This window comes from Aquila chrysaetos, chromosome 17, assembly GCF_900496995.4.
Source record: "Aquila chrysaetos chrysaetos chromosome 17, bAquChr1.4, whole genome shotgun sequence".
NCBI lineage: Eukaryota > Metazoa > Chordata > Aves > Accipitriformes > Accipitridae > Aquila > Aquila chrysaetos.
Genome location: NC_044020.1, coordinates 592,897 through 620,397, shown reverse-complemented (window position 1 = coordinate 620,397; position 27,501 = coordinate 592,897). Strand labels below are relative to the sequence as shown.

General features: G+C 53.1%; 2 protein-coding genes across 9 annotated transcripts; both read right to left on the bottom strand.

Moving 5' to 3' along the window:
* Positions 1–5,475: 5,475 nt before the first annotated feature.
* TOB2 (transducer of ERBB2, 2) lies at positions 5,476–15,450 on the bottom strand. Of its 6 annotated transcripts, XM_041118202.1 has the most exons (3): positions 14,128–14,510; positions 9,768–9,938; positions 5,476–9,671 (listed from the first exon to the last, which is right to left on the bottom strand). In XM_041118202.1, exons 2-3 carry the CDS (start codon positions 9,850–9,852, stop codon positions 8,827–8,829), a joined length of 930 nt encoding a protein of 309 aa, XP_040974136.1. In that variant the 5' UTR covers positions 9,853–9,938; positions 14,128–14,510; the 3' UTR covers positions 5,476–8,826. The 6 variants fall into 6 exon arrangements, with proteins under 6 accessions (XP_040974136.1, XP_029896980.1, XP_029896979.1 ...); XM_030041120.2 differs by lacking the exon at positions 14,128–14,510 and adding an exon at positions 15,359–15,450 and having other exon boundaries at positions 5,476–9,938; XM_030041119.2 differs by having other exon boundaries at positions 5,476–9,938; positions 14,128–14,503.
* A 4,868-nt stretch (positions 15,451–20,318) lies between these two features.
* On the bottom strand, positions 20,319–27,458 carry PHF5A (PHD finger protein 5A). Of its 3 annotated transcripts, none has more exons than XM_030041123.2 (4): positions 27,199–27,458; positions 25,789–25,812; positions 24,200–24,366; positions 20,319–21,037 (listed from the first exon to the last, which is right to left on the bottom strand). In XM_030041123.2, the coding sequence occupies exons 1-4, from the start codon at positions 27,248–27,250 to the stop codon at positions 20,948–20,950; spliced, it is 333 nt and encodes a 110-aa protein (XP_029896983.1). In that variant the 5' UTR covers positions 27,251–27,458; the 3' UTR covers positions 20,319–20,947. The 3 variants fall into 3 exon arrangements, with proteins under 3 accessions (XP_029896983.1, XP_029896985.1, XP_040974138.1); XM_030041125.2 differs by lacking the exon at positions 27,199–27,458 and adding an exon at positions 26,236–26,768; XM_041118204.1 differs by lacking the exons at positions 25,789–25,812; positions 27,199–27,458 and adding an exon at positions 24,742–24,859.
* Between the last annotated feature and the right edge of the window lie 43 nt (positions 27,459–27,501).

Here is a 27,501-nt window from a genome sequence, read left to right as displayed (position 1 = left end):
GGTCCTCAGATGACCTCATTCAACCAGTTCATCCCGCTTTCCAGGACAGCTCAGTGACGGGGCAGAGAGCTCAGGTGCTGCTGGAAGACCCGCAGGTCCCCGCAGCAGCTCTTCACAGTTACTCCATGCACTCACGGAGTCAGCGCTTCGGTCTGAGGCATCCCACGATATAAAACAGTGGGGCTGAGGTTGGATGGACTCGGGTCCTTTCATAGCATTTTAAGGTGTACATTGGGAAGGCTGGAGTTTTTTCTCAAAAATATAAAGTAGGAAAATCTCCTCAGCCGTGATGTTGTCTGTGTGCTGAATATCTGTATGACAAGGAGATGTGGTCAGTGGCTTTCTCCTGCAATAAATACCAGTCTAATATGACACTAATAGAGTGTGTGTTGTTTAGGTGTTGTGTTATTCTCTACTTGCTATGGGGCTATTGAAGTCCCCGCTATCACCTGTGTAATCAATGACTTTTTGAGAAGGTTTCTATTACTTTTGACTACTAGTTAGTCAAAAAATTCCCAGAGCAAGTATCTCTATGGAGGAAAATAATATTTTTCAAAGAGCACTGTGCCTTTGGTGAAGAGAATGACTCCAAGATTAAAAATAAAGTCTTATCAGAATAAAACAATCTTTCTTAGCTGGCTTTGTACCAACCAGTTAGTCTTAATGGCCAAGTTTCTAGTTTGAAGAACCAAGTGAGGTCTCTTTTGCATGGTTTTGTACCCTTGCTTTGTGCTGTGTGTTAGAACCTGGAATATAGGAAAGTTTCTTTGCTTATGTTTCCAAAAATCAGCAATTTGTGGTTCCCTGTGCTGACGTGTTAGCACTTAGGCTGTAGGTTCTAGCATTCGGTGTCCTGTCCAACAGCGACTGCTTATGCAGCAAGACTACTCTCCTCGGCAGCGCTGGACACCTTGGCCTCTGCCTCGGAGCATCACAGCCCACCTGCACCCTTTCTGGGTTTATTTTGTTGGATCCTATTTTTGTCTGGGTTTGTCAAGCCCTTTCCCTTCCTTGGTGGACAGCTGGCAATGGTGTGGCTGCAAGGGATAAGCTGTCCTCCCCTGACGTGTGTCCACCCCATCCCTCTGCATCATCTCCTTTCCCATTGGGAGCAGCTCCCAGCGCTGGCGGGATCAGCGTGAGGCAGCAGGAGAGACCAATGGGTGCTGGCCCCGGCGCCTCTGCTCCCCGCGAGCGTGGTGGAGCTGCGGCCCTTCCCCGAGCCTCGGTGTCTCCACGGCTGTGCTGGAGGCGATGACAGTGCTGTGACTCACGGGCACCCTGCGAGAGCTGGCAGTGTCCCCAGAGGGGAACCACCGTGTCAGGACCAGCCCAGAGGGAGAGCCGAAGGGTGATCGTGCGAGAGTGTGACAAGCAGGGAGCCAGGCGGGGACGGGGAGGTTACACCGGGCTGTGCCGGCCGGGAAGGAGGACTATGCAGCTGCTGCCCATGTTGGGTCACCAAGAACACGCACCGTTTCACTGGGTGGTGAAGGGAAGGGGGGGGGAGTTCCAGCCTCCCTGACCTCCCTGCGCTATTTGCACATGTGTGTAAACACCTCGGATGTCCCCAGGGTGCTGTCCTCCTTCTCTCTGCTCCTCAATCCTTCCCTGGCTCGTGTTTGTGGTCTTCCAGACGCCTCTGCTGCTCCTTCCCCCCGTGTTCTCCACCATGCTGCCAGTCCGTTCCCCCCCCCCAGGGATGCAAACCCCAGTGCTCCCCCAGCAGATGAGCTCTCTTTGGTTGCCCCCCTGCTTTTTGTGCATGCCCACGGCCCCTCGCTTGCCCCGTGCATTGCACAAGCACCGCTGCTTTGGCCGGCAGCGGGCTCCACGGGTGAGGCCGGTTCGTCCTCTTGGCTGCAGCTGGACGCCGCCCAGCGATGCTGGGCAGAGGCAGCGACGGAGGGTGACCTCGGTAGGTTTTGGAAAGGCGCCTGAGGCCTGCTGCGGTGTCACTCAGGCCTCTGCAGGAGCCCGGAGCAGCACGTGTTGACACTGAACCTGACCGCAGGAAGATCAAGAAACGCAGAAGCGCCTGTTGCTGAGGGAAGCTGGACTCGGCCCTTGAGTGAATTCGCCGAGCTCTGCAACTGAGTCCCGTGAGAGAAGCATTTCCTGCTGCAGCAACATCACCCATTGCCCTCCCTATACATCACCTTGTGTGGGTCATTGGGGTTTTTTTTTTTTTTTGTCTTTTTTTTTTTTTTTTTTTTTTTTTTTTCCCTGATGAAAGACCCAGCTGCACCTTCTGCAAGCAATTCCTGGCTGATTCACTTGAAGGAAAACTTTGTCCTTGGTGGAAACACCCTGCCAAGTGGGAGGGACACACTCCCTCCTGCGGACCTGCTTCCTTCAGCAGTCGGGCTGCGCCAGCAGTGCGGCAGGCTGCGCGAGGCCAACAAAAATAAGCAAAAACCCCCCTCAACTAGGTCTCAGCAACTGCAGAATAACACAGGGACCACACTCGCCTCCTCGGCATTCAGTGAAGAGGGAGCGTGTTCCCCCATGCCTCCACCTGCACCATTCCCTGTGCCTCTTCCTCAAGGCAAAGCGGCAAAAACTGGCCCTGAACCTTCTTCACAGAGATGTCCTTTTCCTGACCCTGCTGCCGTGCCTCTGAGGGCTTCTTGGGGGGGAATAAAAATCCTGTGTTCCTCCCCAGCACACGCACTTACCGTGCTGGAGTCACTTTTGCTGCTGGCAATGGCCACACATAAATTGGCTGTCACGCAAATGGGCCCTTCACTGACCGATACAAAAGCACCACGTGTGCTGGTTGGGGCTTAGCCCTCGCCGAGGCGTCTTGGGGCCGGGGGGTGAGAGCTTCGCTCTTTAGCAGCTTTATAAAAAGCAGACCAGGTTTCCGGCGGCGACGACGCAGGCGGCGGCAGGGGAGGACAGTGGAAGAACAGCTCTGCGAGGACCAGGGCGAGCGTGTTCCCGGCCGTGTTTGAATTGGAGCCCGGCCATAGAAACCGAAGGAAAAAGCACAAGGTTCGGGAGGTGGCTAACCTCGGCCACCGCCTGCCGCTCGGCTGGTGCCTGAGCTCTGGCAGAGGACGCACGCGGGGTGGGAAGACCTGGCCGTCCCCCCACGACCGTGGCGTCAGCCTCGCACCCCCCGGGTCCGCAGCCACGTGAGCGGGGAGCAGGTGGCATTGGCAGGAGTGCTCCTCAGGGATGCCAAGGACTCGGCGGGTCCCGGCCCCCCCACCAGCGGTGTTTTTCCACCTCCCGGTCCTGGCACGTCGGCAAGCGCCGGGGCAGAGGGAGGCACCCGCTGTCGGCAGCGCCTGCGCCATGTGTTATTCAATCCCAATAATCCCACGTCTCCGGGAGGCTCTGGGGCAGCGGGAGACGCTCTCCTGCTGGAGCAAACTCTGGCTGTTTTGCTGGGCCTGTGTTTTAAAACACAGTCCAGGGCATGGCTGCCTTACAGACAGCTTTTGCGTGCTTGCATAAGGCTTTCCTCCAGGCGCCAGCCCCCTCCCTCTCCCAGAACAGCCGGATTCGTGTCAGAAACTGCTGCTGTCACAGACTGAAAAGCCCAAGGCTGAAGCGTGGCATTTTCTGCCCAAGCTGTCTCCTCCTTTCAGGTGGGAGCCCGCCCGCTCCGTGACTCAAGTTGCAAGTTTCCTTCTTAATAACGGAGTCCCCTGTGACAAGTGTCTAAACAACACCCCCACGCCCCTCGCTTCGGAGGTTTCGGGAGACAAGCCCCATCTTGTTGCCGTGCCTTGCTGGAGCACCCTGTGTGGGGACCGACTCAGTCACTGCCCAAACACCCGGCAAATATTCCCACACCCAGACACCACCCCGCACCGGCCGAACGCGGGGCTCCAGCACCTCCTGTCCCCTCCGAGAGCGGAGGGAGGGCAGATCCCCATCCCCGCGCACCGCTTCCAGGCGGGTGTTTCACCTCCCCACACCCTTCAGGCTCCCCGAGAGAGAAGAGGGGCAAATACCTCGGGAGGAACGAGGCAATGCTAAGCCTTTTCCCTAATCCCTGCCCCGGCTGCACAGCTATCGGCTGTAAACTAACTCCAGGCCCTACCTGTGCCCAAAAAGGGAAAGGCTCCGTGCCTCCCTGCGTCACAGCTGAGCAAATGCAGGGCAAGGATCAGGAAGGCACATACTGGCCCTCGATTTTCCATTTCCAGAAACAAGTCTAAGGGCAAGAGTTTGTGCGTGCTTTAGATAAATGATTACAAGGGATTTGAGACACAAAGGGGAAAAAATAGTTTTGTTGCTTAGCAGAGTGTGACAGTCACGTGGCGCGCAGCAGGCACAAGCAGCAGCCCAGCTCCCAGGGCTTGCAAAGCCAAGGGCAAAGCAGCCCAAGCTCTTCCAGGACGAAATTCGGGCTGGAGGGGCTGAGGGGGCATGGGTAAGGATGCTAGCGGGAGCCAGCAGCCAGTACCAGCTCCACATTCGGTTTCCTCACATACATTCAGAGCAGCTCCCTTCAACAGCTTTTTAAGGAGGTGGCACGGGGAGCTGCGAGCCGCCCCTTGAGCAGGAGGCAGCAGGAGCGCGGAGGGGCTGGGGAAGCTGGGTCACACAGCCATCCGGCACACGTGGGGTGGGACAGGCATTTCAGCATCTTCCTCAGGACAGAGGGGTCACGTCATCTCATTTTGCTAAAAAGGAGCAGTTCCCTCTGACAGCAATTCTGATTAAAGCTGAGCAAGGAGGGGTCAGAAAGAGAAACAAAATCAGACTTTCACCATCACTGCTTGTTCTCATATCCAGCCTCAAGCCCACCCTGCTATGAGAAGTCACCTTGGATCAACATTCACGGCAGGGGGGGGCAGAGCCTGCACACACACCTTGAGGCTTCCTTTGCTTAGCAATTACCCCAGATTCCCCAGAATAAACCCAAACTGGTTTGCAGCCCCAGCAAGGGGCACAGAGAGAAAATAAATCAAGCCAAAGATCAATCCAGAAACCACTGCGTGGGAAGGCTTCATCTACCCCATGCGATGACACCAGACAGATCCCAGCCTGGCCCCGCAGGTGATGGCCCTGATGAGCCACAGCAGAAGCCGCGGCAGAAGCTTCTAGGGCATTTTAGGAACTCTGCTGATTGACTGAAGGGGCCCGAGGCACCACATGCCAAAGGCAAAGCGTCCTGCTCCCCCCTCCCCAGGGAGCTGAATCACCGCAGGACCCGGGAAGGCCAGGCACACCGCCGCTTTTTCCTATGCCACTGCTATTCTTGGCAGAGCCAGAGGTCAGGGAGACAGCTGCCCTCACCGCGTTGCACAAGCCTGGGCATCACCAGGCTACTCCTCATGCAACGAAACCTCCGCCGAGCACGTCGCAAACCGGGGAGCCTGCCTGCGAGAGGAAGACGCCAAGCGCCGGTTCGTCCAAAGGCCAGCAGGGAAGGCGGCCGCGTCCCTCCTCACCCAGGAACAGGCATGGCAGAGTTGTTCTCTCCCCACTGAGCACACACCACACAACAACCGGTTATTATATCATGCTTTTAATACAAACTTAAAAAAATCTGGAACAATAGAAACTGTACAGATTTGATCAACCTTTTTGTTTTTTTGTTTTTAACTAAATCTCTAGACACACCAATGTCCCGTTCCAAAATATTGCACAACATTCTGAATACAAAACTCTGATTGTATTCCTCCTTCGCTAAAGAAAAAAAAAAGAAAAAGAAAAAAAAAAAAAAAAAGACAGCAACCCCCAGGTTCCCCCGCTCAGTAGCCCCCTTCTCAGAAAGAAACCCAAGCAGAGCACACACGGAAACCCTCCGCTCGGAGACATACAGACTTCTGTCCTCTTTCACTCATTCTCTCCCACAAGGCAACTGTTGATTCACTCCTCGGAGAGGGGCAGGAGGGAAAGGAGGGAGGCTGAGTGGGGAGAAAGGAATCTTCACCACTTTTTTTTTTTAAAGTTTTTTTCCTGAAAAAATATTTTTTTCTCTCCTCTTAAGAAAAAATCTTGAAAAGAAAAAAATTACAGTTTTTTTTTACGTTAGAAATATACATATATTATATATACCTCTTACATTTTACAAATGTAGCAAATTATTCAATACAAACGGACATCAACAAAAAGAACACAAACCCATAAAAAATAAAAGTTAAAAAAAAAAAATTTCTCTCTTCTCTTCCTAAGAAACCAGGTAAATTAGTGCAGGTTTTTAAAAAATAAAATCGAAGCTGAACGCCTACATCCAAGACTAGAAAAGACCCGAAAAGGCCATTAGTTTCCATTGCTGCCTGACGCTGGAGGAACGTTTCTGAAGCACGCTTTTTTCCTTTTAAGCTACAAAGAGGTTGGTCCCTCCTCTTTTCCTCCTTCCACTCACACCACTATTTTTAAAGCAGGTATAATACGTGTGGCAGGGCAAAGCGGTATCAAAGCTTCACGCACACAAGCGGGTGGCCGGGGGGCATCCCCACCTCTCCCCTCCCTCCCGGTGCTGTAGGAGAGCACGCTGTCCCGCAGCAGCGGCTCACAGGTGGCTTTGCCAGATGCGGGGACAGTGGGGGGCAACTGGACCAGGTCCCACCATCCGGGGCCGAGCACCCCTAAGTCCAGTATGGCAAGTGGGCTGGCACTCAGCAGCACACTCCCGGGGAGAAGGACGGGGTGGCAGTGGTAACGTCTGCAAGTGGGGGGGTTCAAAAAAACAAAGAAAAAAGGGAAACCCAACAGCTCAGCTGTTCCTCAGCAACTTGTCCTAGTCTGGAAACCTGCAGGGCTGAGGCTGCGGGCGCCGGTTTGGGGGAAGCTAGCCAGGCTCCACTCTCCTCATCCACCTACCATGTTGGTCATAGCTCGACGGCAAGCAGCCTGCTCAGGAACCCACGCTGGGCGCGAGGTCGGGACCATGCCTCCCCGTCACCCAGCGAGGGGAAGGGTGCGCTGAAAACTCTCCTTAAAGAGCTCCAGGCAGTGGCAGTCTCCCTGGGACAGCCCGTTACCTCTACAAAGGCTCATTGGCAACACAACTACAAGAGGGCTGGAGTGCCTTCATCTCAGCTTGAGGGAAGGGAGCGGGAAAAGCACGAATTCAAGCCCATCTCCCCTGAAACAGGGATGTCTTGAAAGAGCACACTGGTTCAACAGATACAGGAGAAGTGGGTTTCAGAGGGTGCTCCAGAGACATCATAAAAAGAAAACCAAACCTCAAGTTTGGGAGGCAGCAAAAAACTCTTACTTTTCTTTTAAACTGAGAACTTCAAAGACTGGAGTCTCATCATCTCCATCTCTCTCCTCTTCGCACGCTTCCATACTCCCACAAGAGCCTCCAAGGACACCTCCTTCCCACCTAGAGAGCCTCCACTCTGCCTGGCAAGAACCAGCCCTCCTTTGGCTTCTGTGAAGGTGGGTTTTGGAGTCCCTGACACAGAAGTGACCTACTGAAAAGCCACTACAGCCCGACTGCAGCACGTCATCCTGGGGAAAGCTGCAGGGGCATTCCCAGATCCCAGCCCTGCAGCCGGGAGGCACCGCACATTCACACCCCAGGATGGCTGCTCACCATCAGAGCGCCCGTCCCCCCACTCTGCTCTAAACCTGCTGCCTGCCAGACAGAATCTAGCTAGAATGATGAGTTTACTCTAGGTGCTTCCTTTCCGCACCAGATCAGCCACCTCCTCCCGTTCCTCCAGACGGGCAGAGGAGGGGATTTAGTCAGGCGCATACCTGGCTGAAAGCACAAACCCTTACGCTACCACTCCAGAGAGCAGCTTCAACAACATAGCCCTTTCTCCTCCTCAAAAGTAGTGCTGCCTCGCTAACTAAAAAAGAAGGAATTCTCTCTCCGAGGCAAGAAGATGAATTCCCAGCAGGGAACGAGAAATCAGACCTCAGAGGCCGCCCCAGGTGGATGCTGGCCCCTGCTGCTGGGGACAACGTCTGGGAAGTGGGGGCAGGATCCAAGTGGGGCCGCCTGGCTCAGCACCACCTCCCCCAGCCGCAGGGACAAGCAGGTGGTGTTTCTACCCCACAGGGCTGTCACCCAGACCGGCCAGCCCCCAGAGGGCATGGAAGGGCCCCCTCGCTCACATGCGGAAGGGGACGATAACCAGAGTCACTCAGTTTAAAGCGCTGTCCTCCTGTAGCTGTGGCTGGAAGTGCAGATGAGGAAGGGAGCAGGAAGAAGCCATTTCACAGTAACGCTCTGCCCTCCCTGCTGCGTGCTGGGAGGCAGTCAAGGAGAATAGTGCTTTTCAGCACAGACAGAACAGCTGACGCCAGCCCGGGCTGGAGCAACAACAGCACATCGGTCTACGCCCGTGGGCACAGTAGATGCTCTCCGTCTACACGCAGAGCCGTAACAGAAAAAGCAAGCTCACCCGCCCATTTCTGGCTAGCACACAACAAGAGCGTGTGTATCTCCACCGACATCGACTCTTTCTCTCCCCGTCCCTCCTCCAGCGAGGTGGTACGAAGAAGACATCCCTACACCCAGGTGGAAGGCCCCTGTGTCCAGCGCTGGGAGGGGTGCAGGGAATCAGAAGCATCGTGACCTATGGTTGCACCAGTCCTGGGCTGGGCTGGGGAAAGGGGGAACACAAACCGAAAAAATCCCAACACTTATTTAAGGAGTAAAAAAGTGAGTAGGAAAAAAGCACAGAGACTGAGTTAAAAAACAAGTCAGTGCTTCAGGAGCGTTGCCAGCACAGCGCAACAACACTGGGCTCTCTCTTTTCCCAAGAAGCTATATTTATAAGATTTGAATATTTTCTGTATATTTCTATTTTTCTTTTCTCTCCCTCTTGTTTGTTTGTTTTGTTCTTGTTTCCCCCCCTCCCCCCCCCCCCCTCCCCAAAATACTCTCCTTCCTTGTGTTCAGTTGGCCAGGACGACAGGCTGGAAGGACTGGCTGGGATACTGCATGGCGTTCAGGTTGTAGCTGAGTCCTTCCACAAAGGGAGACTTCTCCAAAAAGAGGCTGTTGGTGCTGCCACCAAAGACCTGAGCCATATCAAAGGTACCACCCGTGCCAGTGTTGAACTGCGATGCCGCCGGCGGGATGCTGCTGGCCTGGCTCTCACTGGCAACACCATCGAAGAAGAGACTGCTGGCTCCCGGCGACCCACCGCTGTAAACGAACTCCTTGGCGTTGGGGGAGAGCTGCGACTGCGGGGCTTGGCTCCCAGCGCTCCCGACGAAGTTCAGAGAGTGCATAGACAGGGAGAGGCCCTTGTGCTTCAGCAGGTTGGTGGTGGGAGACCTGACCATCCTTGGCTGTTGCCCAGCCCCAGCTCCACCGCCCCCTCCTCCGGCTCCTCCGCCCTTCTTCATCTTGGTAGAGCCGAACTTTGTGGCAGCAAAGGTGGCAGTGGTGAAAGTGATGGGCTGGGCAGAGCGAGGGATAAAGGTGGGGCTAGGCGACTGGCCGAAGGAGGGGGACGGAGAGTTGGACAGTGAGTTGTCCTGGCTGCCGATGGGGACAAATACCTGGGCGTCAGGGTTGAAGCTGCTCTTGATTTCTTTGTCCAGCTCTGCGGCGCTGCAGCCCTCGCTGTCGTCCAGGTAGAGAACCTTAACAGAGCCCTTCTCGCCAATCTGGTAGGAAACCTCAAAAGGATCGATCCAGACGCTCAGCTCTTCCGGCACATTGGCGCGCACATCCTCCACGGCCAGCCCGCTCCGCTTGGCCGCCAGCTCCACCACTGGATCCACCGTCTCCCCTATATGAACACAGCGATAGCCAGATCCCTTCAGAGGCTTCTCCGGGTACCAGTGACCCTCATATTTCTTCTTCAGCAGGCGCTCTAGCTCCTCACCAAACAGGTCTGCCCGCCTCCGAGGAAGCTTGTTGTACAGGTATGAGATGATGAAGTTAAGAGCAACTTTGATCTCCAGATGCATACTCCCTTCGCAGCAAGCAAGTCAGGGCAGTGTATTAAAAGAGACAAAATGACACACACATAGACAAGATTTGGCTCCAAACAGACCTAGGGAAAGAGAGAAAAGGATGGATGAAGACGAGAGAACACAACAACTCTCCACCTGTTAAGATAAACAGCCGCGCTTTTTTATTAACAAAAGCGGAACGAGCAGTCTGCACAAACACTAACAAGCAGTGATGATCTCTAGGAGAATCACCCCAAATCTACTGTCCCTCAAAACAGAGAGATGCTGGTAGGGAGGAGTCTCCCTGCTCCTCTACAGAAGAAATAAGGGTTTAGCTACTACCCGCACACAGGTACGTACATTATACTCACCTCGCTGCCAAGTGCCGCTGCTGAAACCCAGCAGGCCAACCGTCTGCTCTGGCAGAGCTATTTCAGCACATCTAACACACCCCTCTCTGCCCTGGCACTCAACTGCTTCCAGCACAGCTCACCTGCACCAGCCTCTCCAGAACACAAGCACACCACCCGAACAGCCTCGTGACTTGTGCGGAGACCCGCTCCTGCTCAGGACAGCAGGGCCAGCCTCTCCTCCGGAAGGCCGGGTTGTCATGCCGGCTGCCGCGTTCTGCTGGCACAAGCACAGAAGGGAGGAGAAGCAGCGAGGGAGGGTGCTGAGGCACCAGCTGCCAGCCTGTGTTTACTATCCCCTTGACTGGCAGGCACATATCTTATTAAGTGTACCCAGTTGGGGCTCTGTCTAGCTACAAGCCTAAAATCCCAGTTTAATTCAGTTGGGGGGGGGGGGGGGGGGGGGCCAAGGGGGGCAGGAAACGTGCGCAGGGTCACAAAAGACAGGCGTGCCAACAGTCTGTCCAATACAGTTCACATCGCTTATCCCTGCACGGAGGGAAGACGAGCTCTGCCAGGATCAGGTACCTACTTAATAAAAACTGAAATTGCTTGCCAAAGACTGAAGTAATCGTCCTTCCCTCCCTTGTGAGGAAGTTTCTGAAACAGAGAGAACCCACAAAAGCACAGTGTAAAACCACAACACTCAACACTCCCATTATACGCAGATTTGCAAACAACATTTGTCTGGGTACAAAAAACCCCCAGGTAGGTCAGCTCTGTGCTCTGTCACCCATCCAAAGAAAACGAATCCCACAGATATTTTAAGAGGAAGCACACTTCCAGCAGCCTCCACGCCTCTCCAGGGGGAAGCAGAATATCCAGTTTTTAATTGGCAGCTTAGTCAGAGGCCACTCTGCCTTCAGCTGCCCTCACCTTGCTCAAACAGACACACCGTGTTCAACTGTCTTCCTAAAATGGGCTTTGGGGATGCTCTCACGCAGCACTCAAGCAAGCCAATGTTTATGACTTGTGCCAATTATTTGGGGGTGGGGATGAAGTACAAACATACGGTGTCAGCATTCCCCTGAAAAACTGGGAATCCCAGCAGCTCAACCAGGTATCCAGGCTGGCCTAGGTCAGGAGGAAGAAAAAACTGACCAGACTTGTTTGCTTGGTCTAGTTCAGTGGACAAGAAGGATTAAATAAATTTTAAAGAAACCCTCAAGTATTTTAAAGCTTTATTACAAAAAAAGGTGGTGCGGATTCTCTGCTTTTTCTGTACTAGTCTGAGTTCAGAGAGGCTTGACTTCAGGACTATGGTAACCAGAAGCAGATCCCACACCTCAAGTCTGCCAAGCAGGTGGTCAGTTCTGGAAGGAATCCCCTTTGGGTTTGTCTCAGCAACAAGAAAAAAAAAACAACCACAGGAATGAGGGGATGGAAAAGGAAGAAAGAAGTCTTGCCTTTAAAACCTGCTTTAAGGAATTACTGTAGTGTAACAACTTCTGGTAGGTCACCAAGACCTGACCAAGTTCAAATAAGAACACCAAAGAAATAAGCAACCAGAGTTTTTCGAAGAACAGCAAGGAGAAGCCATTTTCAGAAGGCAAGAGTCTCGGCATGGAGACGGAGCCCTTTCCAGAGAAAACAGCACGAAGCAAACCCCTGAGAGAGCACACCTAAATGTTAACAAGAGCTTATATGGCCCATACTACCTCCAGGAGAGATTACACAGAGCCTTCTCGCTCCTCCAGCTTCAAGCCATCTGAGGGAGAGGACAGCTTGGGATCCCCGCAAATTAAGCGGGAAGAGAACAGCCAGCTTGTAAATCTTTTAATCTCATGTGATAAATTCTAATCCAGACCCCAAAATCTATTAAGAAAACAGAAATTACAGATTGGGAAAGCAGCAAAGGCCAAAATTTGCTACCACCCTGTTTGCAACACAAATGCCTCAATATACTTTGAGGAGCCCACATCCTCATTGGCCTTCTGCAGCAGACAGCGAGGCGATACAATTATAAATCATTGCCTTTTTTTTCCTTAAGTACTCCCCCTTCCTAAAAGGTGAATACTCTGTACCTCCACTATGAAAATAAGTTAATTAGCCTAATAATACCAACAGCTGCCAAGGTAGCTGCATATAGCCGATACTTGCAGAAGGCACAAAAAGTCAGAGATGCCACGGACTTCTCAGGTTGTTGACACGGTAAGACGTGCTCCAGCAGGACCCCCTCAGTCTCTTCCTACCGCACCAAAATGTGGTAACATAGTAACAAAATAAAAGAAAAAAACAACCCCGCCGAAGAGGCACAGCTCCAAGACAAGAAACAGCTAAATACCAACTGTAAAAGGTATTCTGACAAGTCCTCCACGAAGAGAGGCTTGCCCACGTCGCCAGCCTTTCCGAAGTAAAGGCGTGCTGCACCAGGGGCAGAGCGCCGAGGTGCCGGCAGGGAACAAAGGGCCGTTCCTCTGCTCTGCGGAGGGCGAGCGGGAGCCCCCTCGGACCCCCCGTTCGTCAGCACACCGACGCGCCGAGGGAGAGAGGCCAAATCATCAACTTGCATCAGAGGAGAGCAAACACGGGAGCGATGCCCTCTCCTCCTCGCTACGCAAACACGCCGGGTGACCTTGCGAGTATCCCCCCGAGCCCCCGGGAACCGCCTCACCGGCGGCCTTCAGAAGGCGGCTGCCACGACGACCTGCGGTCCCACAGCAGGCCACACCCGTCCGAACAAGGGCCCCCTTTCTACCCCCCCATCCCACCCACGGGCGGCGGAGGGGCTCCCCCCGACTCGAGGCCCCGCGGACACGCACCCGAGGCAGGCGCCCGGCCGCCCCCTCCCCGGGAGAGCGGCCATTTCTGGTGACCCGGCCGGACAGCCTTACCCCCCGCCTTCCCGGCTCCAGCTGCCGCGGGGCACGCCGGGAGTGGTAGTCCTCGCCCCCCCTCCCCGCCCCGCGACCTACTTCTCCCCCGGACTACGCCTCCCGCCGCGCCCCGCGGCCGGCCCGGCCCGCCGCTCCGCTCCGCTCCCCTCGGCGGGGCAGGGCACGAAATTTTCCACGGCACATGCGCCCTGCCGCTGCCCCCCGGCGCGGGGGAAACACGCCCCGCGGCCCGGCCCGCCGGGCAGCCGCCCCCTTCTCCCCTTCCCCTCCCTCTCGGCAGAGACGGGGGGAGGGGGGGGAGGCGCATCCCCACCCCACGGCGGCCTCCCCCCGCCCCCCGGAGCCCAGGAGCCCCGCGTGTCCCCGGCCCCCCGGAGGGGGGCAACCAAGGTCCCCAAAAGAGCCCTTCGACGGAGGGGGGAAAGGTTCCCCCCCCCCCCCCCAAGGGCGAGCTGCGGGCCCCACATGCCCGCCGAGGCCTGCAGGATCGGTGGGGTGGGGGGTGGGTGTGCAGCCCAGCCCAGCCCCAGCAGCGCCTTTGTTGTCGCCGGGCTTCTCCCCCCCGCCCCCCCGGGGGCTGGATCCGCCGTGCGGGAAGGGAAGAGACCCTGGCGACACCGCTCGTCCGTCCGTGTGCCGTGGCCGTGTCCCGTCCCGTCCCCCCCCCCGCCGGTGCCCCCCGCCGCCGCCCGCGGGCGCAGCCTGCCCTTCGCGGGGCTGAGCCGCCCCCCGCCCCCGTACCCCCATCAGGCTGGGGGGACACACGGACCCCGAACAAAACGGTGAAGGGGCATTGCAGAGCGTCACCGACCCAGTGACTTTCACACACACCCCCCCCCCCTTCCCTTCAAGCCCCACTAATCCCCCTCCCCCGGGGACCGGCAGCCGCACGGCGGCTCCACGGACGGATCAATGACCTCCCCCCGGGCGGGGAGGGGGGCGATGAGCCCCCTCAGGCCGAGCCCACAAAGGGGATGCGGGCCCGGCTGGACCCGGCCCGAGAAGCTGAGGGGGGAATGCTAAGCACCCCCGGCCCCACTTACTTCGTCCTCGGCTCCAGGGCCGGCGGCTGTCGGGGGCCGTGGGCGCTGCCGGCGGAGCCCGGTCGCTGCGTGCGGGTCTCTGCCCCGTCCCGTCCCCTCCCTCGCCTTATCCCCGGCGTGTGCGGTTCCTCCGCGGGGCGGGCCCGGGGAGGGGGGGCGGGGGAGAAAGCTGCGGTGCTGGGACGCCCGGAGGTCTGTATGGTGGTGGGGGGTAGCGGGTGCCGGTGTCGTCGCCGCTGCCTTCTCCTCGCCCCGCCGGCCCGGAGCCGCCCGCGCCCTGGCCCCAAGTGAGCCAACTCACGGCAAACTTTCACCCTTAGCAACCCCGCGCAGGGATCCGCGCTCCCGCCCAGAGTGTGATGCGGCCGTGGAGGGCGGGACGGGACTACTTCCCCCTCCCCTCACCGCCCGCCCGGCCCAGCCGCCCGTCAGCGCCCCGGGGACTGGGCGGGGGGGGGGGACCAGATCGGGACACTTGGACGCCCCTTGCCGCCCCCCCCCCCCGGCGCAGCAGCCGCAGCGGAGGGGTGCTGGCAGCCGTGTGGCACCGGGGCTGCCCCGGCTCTGGGCTCCAGGGGAAGGAAGGGGCCGGGGGTTTAGCTGGGATGAGGATTGACCTGAGGATTTCCCCAAGCGGCTTAGCCTTGGGGGGGCGGGGGGACGACGGGGACGGACGAACGGGGGCGCCCAGCGAGGTGATCGAACGGGAGCGGGGAGGGAAGGGACCGGCCGGCATTTTCCTCGCCTCGGCCAAGGACGGGTGCCAGAGCGGGGAAGGGGTGGGTGGGTGTGTGTGCGGTGCTGTCGGGCCGCGGCTCGGCGGCAGGGCCGACCCCGGGGCTCGGGGGACCCTGGGGAGTCGGGGCTCCCGAGGGGACGAGCTCCCTGCACGACCCCGGCGAAGTCCCCAAGAACTCCCGTGCTGGAACCGCCAAGCCCCGCTCAGGGCGCGGGCGGGAGAGTTTTGGGGGTGAGGCGCCCAGAAGGGCGTGAGGGGAACAGGCGAGCCCGGCTCCTTCCCTCACTGCAAACCCCCGGGGACCCCCGGGCCGGCAGGCGCATCCCCTCAGGGGACAACGGGGCCAGGCCAAGCGGGGCCTGCCGGTGTCACCCCGGGGAGGGCAGGCGCAAGGCACAACCACCGCCCGGGGCCCCAGCGCCCCGAGGCCGCCTCAGCCCCACCGCTCCCCGCCCCTCGGCACACAACCCGCGGACTACTTTGTCTTCTTACGCTTGTGCGCCTTCAGCTGAAGGCCGGCCCGGCAGCGGCGGAGACGAGGAGCCCGCAAGGTGCGCGAGCGGCGGCCGTGCTAAAAATAACTGCGGCGTGTTAGCAACAGCCTTCCCATTGGCTGGCCGGGCCCGGCGTCGCCTTCGGATTGGTGCGCTGCCTCAGCCAGTGAGCCGAAGGGGGTGTGCGCAGAGGGGGCGGTGCCGGGCGCGGCGCGGGGGCTGCCGGGAGTTGTAGTCGCCGGGGTTGAGGCCCCGCGGCCTGACCCGCCTTGGCCGCCCCGGTCCCGGTCCCGGTCCCGGTCCCGCCGCCCGGGGTGTTCGAGGGCTCCGTCCGGGCCGGGCTCGCCCGCCGTAGCGGCCAGGAGAGCCGTTACACAAGTCGGCGCCTCGGCCAATGCCAGGCGGGGGTTGCGTGCCGCCCTGGGGAAGGACGGCTTGTGGAGATGACGGTCCCCGGGGCCGCCCGGCCGCCTCCCCGGGTGACGGGCGGATGGCGGGCACCTGCACCCGCAAAGGCCGAGCCTCAGCCGCCCGCTAGCAAGGTGAAGGCGCTCGCCTAGCGCCACACAGCTTTTTATTCTGAGAATAAAACTCAACCGCGGAGAAGAACCCAGTGGGCTTGCTTTGGGGTAGGCGGGGATAGCCGGGCGCCGTAACAAGTCATCCCCAAAAGCAGCCCCGCACACAGAAGCGGATTTCTCACCGTAGGTGTTTGAAGGGCGGCAGCTGCCAGCGCACACAGCTCTGCGCTCTGTATTTTAAACCAGACCAATTACTAGTTCTGAGGAAAATGAAGAAAACCGCTCTGGGCACCCGCAGGCCACAGGTTTTATGCTCCAGGGCCATCACCTCGGACAGACACCACTCGCAAAGGGCTCTCGCCATCCACACGTAAGGCAGCTTTCAAGGAGAGTAAAGCTCCAAACGAGTGGAAAGGACACCAAGAACAGTGTTTCCAGGCTCTCCCAGCCACGTGTCAGGCATCTTTCTCAGAGTCGACACACGCAGACCAGGGACGGAGAACCGGTCTTGGTGACCAAAGCGCTACTGCAGTCCCTGTTGCAGCAGGGGTAGCTTGCCTGGCCTGTGAAATGTCCTGTTTGTCTTGGTTCTGAAGAATTCCCGAGAAAAAAACCTCATCGCAGGCTCACATTCCATCTTGGAGTCAGATCTTCTCAATAATACAGAGTTACAGTTGAATGTTTATTGCCCGTTTCCAAAAGGGACAAAGACCACAGACGCTTCCTGAGCTGCTCCGTGTCCCTCTGGTTAAATAATTCTCCGTAGCAACTGTCCCTGAAGTGCAAAAATACCAAGTTCCTCTCTTGCCCCGTTTCCACAAAGATCCTCAGCATCTTTCTCGGTTTGGTTTTGCCCTCCCTTGCTTAGGAACCCTTTACCTTTGGTGGTGCCTTTGCCACTGAAGAGGACTTCTTTCAAAGCCAGCCAACACCATGCCTTGAGAAATCTGTTAATGCTCTCCTCCCTAGCCACAGCGCTACAGCAGCCACCCTTGCTCATTTTTCCACTGATTAAAAAAACCAAAACCCAACAACTTTGGAAGCTGGTGTTATTTTTTCTGCAGTGGAAGGGGGAGGAAGAGAAGGGGAAGATTTATGAGAGCTATTATGAGCAGCCTTATTTTCATCACTCCTAGTTTGAAAGGAATTTGGTTACAAAAGAACCCTTTTTTTTTTTCCTAATACTCCCTTGCTTTGCTGGAAACAAAATCACACTGTCAGCCAGAGATCAGGAAATGAAAATGACTGCGCTATTTTTAGCATCATTAAGAAAAAAAGGCAATGAAATGTCTAAAATTCTATTGTTGTTTTAATAAGGTGTTACTAAGAGGGTGTTACACATTAGGGCTCTTTAAAATACTTGTGCCTTGACCATGCTCCTTTAATTATCGCGTCGCCCCAGCACACATGCAGGCAGAGGAATTCTGTCACAGTATCCGCTCACGCATTCTCGGCCATTTGGCTATTACGTCAAAGGAAAGCTACCGAATCACGTGCGGGCGGGGAGGGAAGGAATCGCCAGGCTGCCAGGACAGAGCTCGTTTTGCTGGGTTATTTAATGCCAAGGAAGGGCAGTCAGGTTATAATCAGGCGTAATTAACACCGCCATACCCCAAATCCTCTTTACGTTCAAGTCCCATGACAACCCCAAGGAAATGAAAAATGTCTTTCCTGCTACTGAAACAGGCAAACAACATCTCCAGCTGATCCCTGTAATGAGAAAATAATAGCTCCTGCGCAGATAAGGTTTCAGAAGCAGGACTTTGTCTATGCAACTCCCGCAGGGAAAGTTCACAGGCAGGCTTGAGGCCTTTGCCTACCTTTGGGTTTTTTTTAAAGAAAGGTGATGGTTCGGGCTTAAGGGCTTTGTCAAGACAAGGTATAGATGATTCAAAGGACCAGAGGTGTCTTACGGAGCTATTTGCTGAGCTCGGTTGTAGCCGTGGGTGGCAGTTGCTCTGAAGAGGTGTGTAACAGAGAACATCGACATTTCAAAACGCAGCGATGCCTTGTTAGTACTGGCAACAAAGCAGCCAATTACTTAATAGGCCAAGAGGTCCCATGTTCCCCCCCCGCAATGTAAATATTTGAAATAAAGGGATTTTTTTTACTTATTACATAACATCCTTTTGACTAAAAAAGAAAAAAAAAAGCGATAACCCTACCTAGAATAGTAATGGCAGGAAGAGACATTTAGCTCCATGTAATTAGGATTTGCAGGCAGCACCCCGGGGGTTCAGCTGCCACAGAGACGCAGCTGTCCCTTCCACCCTTCCTTGCAGTTGTCATGCAAGTGCTTCACAGCTGGCAGCCAGGGAGCCCCTCAGTCAGGCTGCTTAAGACTCCAAGGTCTGACGAAGCCCTTCCAGAGCTTGGCAGGCGCACAGTGGCAGGACACGTCTTGTCTCATTCCCCCCTGCAGGGAAGCTCGCCCTTTTAGCATGTTCTCTGGTCTCCAGTACTGCCAGGAAATCTCCTTGTACCGGACAAGTACTTTAAAATCTATTTAGGAAGAAATACTTTTCCAGGGGCCCCGCCTGGGTTTCGTTTGCTGGTGAACAGAAATCGTTACCACACAAGCGAGGCTGAGTTTTTCTGGGCTACCCAACTGTATCCATTACCCTTGTCTGAATTAGCAGCTTCAGGGCAATGTCCCGTCCGTGCTCTGAAAGTGCCAGAAAGGCAGCGGCACTGAACTGATCTGAGCACCAGCAGCATTTGGCATTCTCCCCAGAGCTGTCTGAGCAAACAAGGCAAAGGGGAAAAAGCCTGTCCCTCCCTCTCTCCACCTGCCCAGTGACTCAGAACAACTAGAAATGGCAGCTTAACTCTCATTGCTGCCAGAACGCAGACCGATATACCCAGCAGTCAGAGTGAGGGCACCAGGAGTGCCAAGAAAGTAAGTATGCTCAGCCATTTTTGGGGGTGGGGGAAGGGATGGGGACACTCGTATCTCTACAGCAACCCCTGCCTGGCCGCTCCTTTGCTAAATGATCAGGAACAAGGGCTGCTCTAAAATTAGATCTTCTAGGGGTCCCTGCACCAGGGCCAATAACTCCGAGACAAAAGAAGTAATTCAAACTTCATTTCCCTCTACCTTCACTGAACAACTTTTGTTATCTTAGAAACTTCCAGGAAAGAAAAAAATACGTATAAACTTTCTGCACTCCTAGTGCGATAATTTGGGTGGCCTGACTGAGAGCAAGTGATAAATGCTGGTTGAAGTGATAAAGTTCCAGGTACAAAAAAATCTGCATGTCACACCCTGCCCTGCTTTTAAGGAAATACAGAATTTAACATGGCTAATACTGGCGCTGACATGGGCTTCCCAGTCAGAAACAAGAGGCAGCTGCTTATTCAGGTAGAATTCCTTTGAGAGAGTGGGTTTCCGGGAACCAAAGAACCAGTTTGCTCTGAACATCTTGGCAAATAGCATCCACGTTAGTAAAAATTAACCAAAAGCTGTGTAAGGGAACCATGGTGCAGGGAATAAGACATACAGATACTCTCAAGACTGCAAAAAGCTTGGAAGAGAAACCTGACAGAATTAATAGCTGGGGCGGGGACACACACCAGTCATAGCTACAGCCAGCTGCAACAGGAAGAAATGACTTTTAAGGGAAGGGTGATCACAACCTGTCTGCTTGTTTTCACTCTTATCCAAAACACCTAAATGGCTGGAGCAGGTAGAAGAGGTGTTTAAGCCAGAGAGGAGTTAGAGGAATCAGTCGTAACCTCAGGGGAACAACTGAAATCCTGTAAGGAGCATAAAACAGGCTCTGCACTCCAAGACCGCACAAAGAGAATCCCGTTACTGTAGCACACGCTCTGCTCAGACTATGAAGACTTTAAGGACTGCAAGGCACGCTGAGCTACGACCCTACTTTAACCATCTGAGGAGTGCACGCACTAGCAGGGAACTCAGTTCTGCCTCTACATAAAGGCGCCTGTTCCCAGATCTCTGCTGAGCCAACAGACTGCTTTTAGCCTCTACTGGTATTTGACAAACAAGCAGCCTCTGGTTTTCAGCATGCATATGGCTAATAGCCTAGAACACAATAGTTGGTTTCCAGTTACAGCAGGGAAGGCTTTAACTTATTCACAAGAACAGGATAGCGAGTCAAATAGCTTAGTAGGTTTTAGAAAGGGATTGGATGTTTGCATGGTGAAACAACATCCACAGCCGTATTAGCTAGGATAAGGGTTACAAGCTCAGCGATCCTCACGCTATGGGACAAAATGATCAGTGGCTGGGATCACAGGCAGACAAAAGCGATAGCCATTCCCTGAAGCTCCTTGCAGCAAGGTCACACGGCCATAAGCAGACACTGTCAGAAACCAGATAACCCATTGTGCAGTTCTAGCTGGGCTAATCCTGCATGTCCCCAGAAAGCTCCAGAGAGGCTAAGCACAGAACGAACTGGAGAGAAATCCTTGTTATACAAAAAAAAACCAAAAGAAGAAGCTTTATTGGTATGCATCCTACAGAAATGGTTACAAGAAAGGGCCTTGGATTAATCTGTCAAAGAAAACATGGAACAGCTGTGCTCTCCCTAGGAAGGCACCAGCCATGAGCAGGTTCCTTACAAAACAGGGCAGCATGGAAATATACTGGAGGAAGGGAGGGGGGGAGCGGACATATGGGATCGGTGCTCTGTTCCTCAATACTGACGCATGGGGCAATTTCACGCAGTTGAGAGGAGGCCTGGTAAGAACAACCGCAAGGTGTTTCCCCACACCAGAAATGGCACTTGCTTTTTACTGAGCTGGTCTCCTCCATGTGCAAATACTTGCCCACCAAGATTTTTATAGTGAGCTGGGGCAGCTACTAGCAGAGCTTCTGAAAAGGCAAGAGACAGTAATCCTCATTTGCTCTTTCTGATAGTCAGTTCTGATCAGGTTTCAGTCCCCACTCAGTCCGTTACTTCTCCAACCCCAAGTATACTACTGAATTTGTACTGCTTTAGAAAAAAATAATCAACCGGTTTCCAGTAATAGTAAAGTCCAGAGATGTTCCAAGACCCTCTTGCCAACCTGACAGGAGGCGTAGCCACGTACAGATAGGATCACCTCTTCTTGAAGCCATACTTTTTCCTTTCGTAGAAGAGATCTGTCTTGGAACTGCCCAGGTTGACAATTTTAGGGCAACCATCTCTCTGTAAGAAGGAAAGAGGATGTAAGTTAGGAGATGGGCAAACAGAACAACATCATTGCTTACACAGTTCTAGTAGGTTCCCAGTTCCCACGGTCCTCACTCTGTCCTCAACACACATTCTCAATGCCTGTGCAAACAAACTGCCCTCCAATTCTGGTTACTGCCAGCAAGACACTGGAACAGAGAAGAGGATGGATGCCTTTTTAACATTACTTAAGGACATTCTCTTCCTCGGGGTGAAGACGGGAAACAGCTCGTATAACATCAGCAGTTTAACGAAAAGGATGCTCAATGCCTCAAGACTGGATTCTTTGTAAATTTGGCTACGCAGGATTTAGAGGGCCCAGCAGAATAACCTTTCCCCTCCTTAGCCAAAAAGAGTCTTGTTGCTTTAGATGTCACCAAGCCATTCTCATGTTTAGGGACCCCTCTCAGCTGTGATGGCAGAACTGAATCTCAGATTTCCTGCATCCTGGATTGATGACTGCAGAGGCTGTATGGTCATCTTGGGAAAGGACAGCTATTCACAGCAGCTACACGGATAAATTCTTGTACCTGAATTCCAGTAGACAGTGAGAAAAAAGCCACAAGAAAAGCAAGAAGGGGAGCAGGGGAGACCCACCTCAGAGGTGTGGTTGCAAAGACAAACCAGACATGCACCTCTTGGTGTACCAGGGAACATTTGTCCGTGGGCCACCTAAGCCCAACATCTGCATAACTCTCGAGGGCAAAATGTTGTGGCTGGCAACAGAAGCTGTGAGGAACACATGCAGGCAGAGGAACACATGTCCTTGGCTGTTGTGTAAGCCCAAGTGGATTAGATTTAGAAAGCCTCTGGGCAGATGTCAGCTGCTGTGGAAACTGCACCCAAGCTGCCGCACTGATGCCCGCTCCGGTGCAGGAGATGCAAGCCAGTGGGGAGGGTCTGCATGGTAGAAATAACGGGGCGGGGTGGGGGGGGAGAAATCATCCCTCCCCCATACACCTGCCACAACCGATTTCTAGCTACTGTCTCCTTATTTGATTTTGAACCTCAATAGTAGGACTCTTCGAAGCCTTGCCTCCCACGATCCAGGGAGTCTGTGACAATCTTGACAGCATTATTGCAGGGCTCTGTTCATTCTTCCACCTCCTCCTAGGCAGGCAGCACATGAGCACACTCCTGTCCCCAAGAAAAGATTACTTTTTGCAACTCGGAGCTGTCCAGGGTGACAAGGTGGGATTTTGGCCCTTACCCACAGATTGAAGTGGGGTGAAACAATACCTCATTCCTCCCTCCATCAGAACAAATGAACCAAGAGTAACCAGGCCCTTTGCCTCGTGCCCAACAGCATTCCACCTCCTCCCTCCATTTTAGTATTTGCTTTCTTGCTTCACGATCTTTTCCAGTCTTTCTCTGAGGACGATGGAAGTGCTGTGACTGAAACCTTGGAGTGTTAGAGCTTCAGGTACAGAGCTCTGTTCATCTGCTTTTCTTATTCACATCAGCACCAGCTACCGTAGTTGTGACAGGCAGCACACTTAACTTTTCTTGTTCCGGGCACCCTATACCTGTGCCAGCACTTTTCAGTCCTGCAAGTCGGTCATGTCAAATCTGCTGTTTCCGATCTGCAACTTCACATCTGCAATAATCCCTAACATTTGAGTTTGCTGGTACAGAACAACTGTCTTCACCCACAGCAGCCTTCACCCAACTCTCAAAATACCTCAGTTCTGACTTGTCATTCTCCTGTTCCTCCAGCTCTATGTTTTCTACAACCCTTCCTTGCAGAGCAGCTGGCTATTTTGCACCTGAACCAGATATGATAAGCCATAGGTGAGCTTAGGTTATGAAAAATACCTGTTGGTATTCAATATGAATTGGTAAAAATAAAACCAAGCCTATTTACTCCTGACTTACCAAGCCAGGTGTCTTGATTCCGAAGGTAAGTGAACAAAACTACTGTTTCTCACAGTATTTCTAAAGTAGGAGGCAGCACCACCATCACAGCACTTATATCCATATTTAGATACTAAGAAAGATTATGGTCCCATCAGATCTAATGACTAAATTCATATGAGGACCTGCCCCTGTCCTGAATTTAGCTGCAGGCCTCTAGAGAAAACATAGGCACTGCAGAGAATTAAACCAGTAACTCACTCAGCTGAGCATGTTCCTCTAAATCAATCTGAACCATTCTCTCAGCATGTTCTCCACTGTCATTAGGGTGTGCCAGAGATGGCATTTGCAAAGCACCAAAGCCCAAACAACCTTTAACGGACAATCTCACAGCTATCAGGTCTGTATTCTGGGGATATTGCAACTGCAAGCATCATGTTCTTGCTTCTCCCCGAGGTCTTTCTACCACTTGATTTGCAGTTCTTCATGTCCTGCACTAATCATGTTGGATATTAACAAATACCTTACAGGGGGTGAACAGCTGCCTCATTTCACACACGCAGCGGCTATCTTTCAGCACAAGAAGATTACAAAAAGATTATAGTGCTGACTATAGAAATACAGGATCATTACACCAAAAAGTGTTAGCAGAAAAAGAGATGTCTACAATATAGGCCGTTCCAGAACAGAATTTAAAAAAAAAAAAAAAATCGTATCCCACTGAAATTGTGTAAGAAACTTTAAACTTGTAAAACAGAATTAGTAGTGCAGACACTGGATACTAAGATCTAACTTTATGTTGTAATCCAAAGGAAAACACAGGTGGTGATTCCATAGGCCTTACAGTACCGTACATGCCCTTGGTCAGTGGCTGATAATGGACTTCTAGTGAGGAGCTGCTCCTACCACTGCCTCTGCAGTGTCTGGAATATCTCTGACCCTGATAAAATGCAGGCTGAGAGATCTAGTAAGGTAACAACTTAAAGTGGTAACTTGCAGCATGTGGAAGAAGCGAACCATGAGTGTACAGTGCAAAGTAGTCAAAGATCCTTTGGGATGAAGAGAGTTACAGTACCTCAAAATGCTACAATATCTCAAAATGCTTTGCGAACACAGGGAACTACCACCAGGGGAAGAAGGTACGAGGTAATGAAAACCAGTGCCAATATTGGTAGAGGAACCCAAGCGTCCCACGTCTCAACACTAATTCCAGTAGCTCCAAGCCCCTTAAAGGTAAGCACGGCTACTAAATTCAATTCAACAGGAGACTGGATGACAACATACATCTTTTTCCTGGATGGTACACTCCTTGCAGTAGTAGGCATCAGACACTCCTGGACCCCCGCAGATCACACAGCGCCCTTGGTAGGAGCCGTAGTTACACTCATCACATATGCGCACAAGAGTGCAGGGCCGCACATAGGAGTCACAGATCACGCATTTGCCATCACCTGCAAGTACAGCAGAGCCTTTGGTTACAGAATATCCTTCTCTCCACCCCCACATCGAAGAGGAAAAGCTTCCTAGTCAAAGAACTTGCCTGTACACTCAAAGACAATACAATTGAACTGCAGAAATTTACCCTGCAGGCACAGGGTGCAACTTTGTATTTGCACACAGACTTGAGAGGAACAAGGGTCAGTAGCCTGCAATATCTGAGGTTTTTTATTTATTCATTCATTCATTCACAGAGAAGAAACCCAAAGTCACTTCTTCTGTGATTTGCCAACACCTGCTTAGATCGTGCCATTACTTTTACTCCAGAACGTTTCTTGAATTTTTCACTTGTGAAAAAAATGCTGGACTGACAGGACTAGTGTCCTCACCTACACAGAAGCAGCAGTGTAAGCTTCTCCCACAGTGCCACATCAACAGAAGTCTGGAGTTACTATCCTCAAAGAGATGAGATAAGAGATTGTACTCGTGGTCCCTTTAATCCTTCATCTGTGAGAAGGCCAAAGAAAGGGCAAACTGGCATAAACAGCAATTTCACAAAAGTTGCTCTTCCTTTCTCACAAGGAACTGAGTGAAATTCAAGTACTCATATCATACAGGAAAGCAGCCATCAGATGCCATTGACAGTCTGTGCTGTGCTGGACCTTATCCAAAACACTGACCTAGGGATGAAAGGCTTTATATCCTATTACCAGTTCCCAAGGCATCTAATCCTGACTCCCACAAACAGCTCATCTAACCTGCTCTTAAATCTCCAGCACGACAGTTCTCAACTACTACCAATGGGAAACTGTTTCACTGCTGAGTGCTCTTGAAAACAATCTTGTTGCTTCAGACTGTGCTTCTCCCCACTTTGCTTATTTTCATACTATTTTTGAGTCATGAACCAGTCATCTTATTTGTTCTGTTCACCTACAACGATCTAATGACAGATCACACTCTTTCTTCCCTTGTACAGTTGAGCACTGGCATTTGATTCTGTAGGGGTTTTTCTGCTCTAACTCTAGATGTTCCCCCCATTTCTTATTCTTCTAGATGCTGAAGGGAACCTTTCTCAAGGTGTGAAGTCAGATTCCAAAAATACATTCTCTTTTTCCTGCTTTGAAATGATCAGGCTGATCATTTTGTATTACAGATTACAAGGAAACAATCAAGAAGTCACTGTAGCCTCAGCTACTGAAAATGCTGGCAGCATACACTCTAGAACAGCCTGCATATGGTGACAATCTATTTAAGCATGTAACTTTGTAAATGTTCATCAATTTACACTTGCAACACACAAGTAACTGTTCCCATCTCAAAGAGTGACATCAAGTTCGTGGTTAAAGTGAAATAGAATCCAATCCCCAAATCCAAACTGTATGGCTCTACCCACAACACCATGTTCTCAAGCAACTATATGTAGAAGCTATACTTACATTTCTCGCAAAGTCTTCCGATTGCTGTAAGAAGAAAAAGAAGAAAAAAAAATATTTGAGGCAGAAGCAGGAGAAAAATATAACTAACTACAAGCTTGAATGTCAAGTAATTATCTTCTGCAGTGAGCAGTCTTTAAAAAAAAAAAGTAAACCACAGAAACAGATTGAGCCTAAATACAAGGGTATTTATGATAAACAATACATATCCTCCTGGAGACATTTACCAAGATCAAAGTTTAGATGCACTGTGGATGCGCAATGACACCCATCGACAGTAAGAAAACCTACGTTCATTATTCCATTTCAAACGTAGCCTAGGTACCTGACTGAACAAAATCCTATATACAAGTCTTGGCACAGCTTTTACACTGGTTTTAATGAGACAAAAAAAAAAAAAAAAAAAAAAAAAAAATCAAGTGTTTATTTGATTTAAGGCAGCCCAAATACCTTCCTCACTTCGGAACATGAAGGTAGTTAAATATATCTTAGAAGTCTTGCCACTTGTCTAGGAAACTCACAACAATGTTAGTAACTTGGATAAACGCCATAAATATCAAGTTCTAAAGATAGGATGTCCACATTCAGAAAGACTAAAGAGTGATTCAATTGAAGTTTGAGGTCAAGGGATTCATCAGGCTGGAAATGAATTTTCAACATAGTAGACTGTTAGCTGCATTAACTCTTCTAAAAAGAAGCTTCCTATGGACAGTGCAGCTGAATATTTTGTTCACATTTCTTTCAGAAAATCACAAGTTAAATTTGCTTTTCCAAGGAGTGAAAAAAATCTGAAGAGAGAGCTCGACTTCTAATCTTGTACAAGACTTCTTTAAGACTTAGCAGGGCAAATTCTGACCCAAGCGGCAAGAATAAAAGCTCATTATCCGTATACAGGTATGACCCGGAAGGTAATTTTATCTCGCAGTCAGGAAGGTGCTCCCAGTGCTGGCTGAAGCCTTCAGCTCATTCTCCTGGCCGCACCGGCACGGCCAACGCAACAGGAGTAAAGTACCTCAAAAGCGTACTTTTCTCTGCACGGCCATCACCCTCCCCAGCCCCTGAGGAAGGGGAGGCCGCTGCCAGGCCCGCCCCAGCGCCATGCAGCTCTGCTGGGAGCGGGCCCAGGAGCCCCCACACGTCAGGGCGGACCCCCGGGGGAAGCACCCGGGGCCTTCCTCACAGAGCCTCCTCTCCCACCGCGGGGGAAAGAACCCATAAAACACGGCAGAACGTCAAAATACAAGAGAAATAAAACTGGGAGGGAGGGAGGGAGGAGCCAGGCGGCCGCCCCTCCCCCCTCCAGGCCTATCGGCCGCGCGCGCCTCCCGACCGCTAACGGCACACGCGCCTCCCCCCGCCTCGCCCCGCAGCGGAGAGAGGGTGAGGGGGTGAACCCCCCCACCCGGGACTCACCCACGCCCGCCTGCTTGCGGCAGAAGATGAGGTCCGGGTGGTGCTTGGCCATGGCGAGGCGACACCCGCCTGCCGCCGCCGCTGCCGCCGCGCTCCCTCACCTCCGACCCGCGCTCCCCGCCGCCCCCGGTCCTGGCTGGGGTGAGGACGGCGCCTGACAAAGCACGGCCCCGAACGGGGGAACGCCGGAGCGCGGTGGGGCGGAGGGCTGCCGGGAAAGCTCTCTCCGCGGAGTCGCTCCACCGTTAATCTTCCCCCCGCCCGGGGGAGACCCGCGTCGCGGCCCGTGGTGCTCTTCTTGGC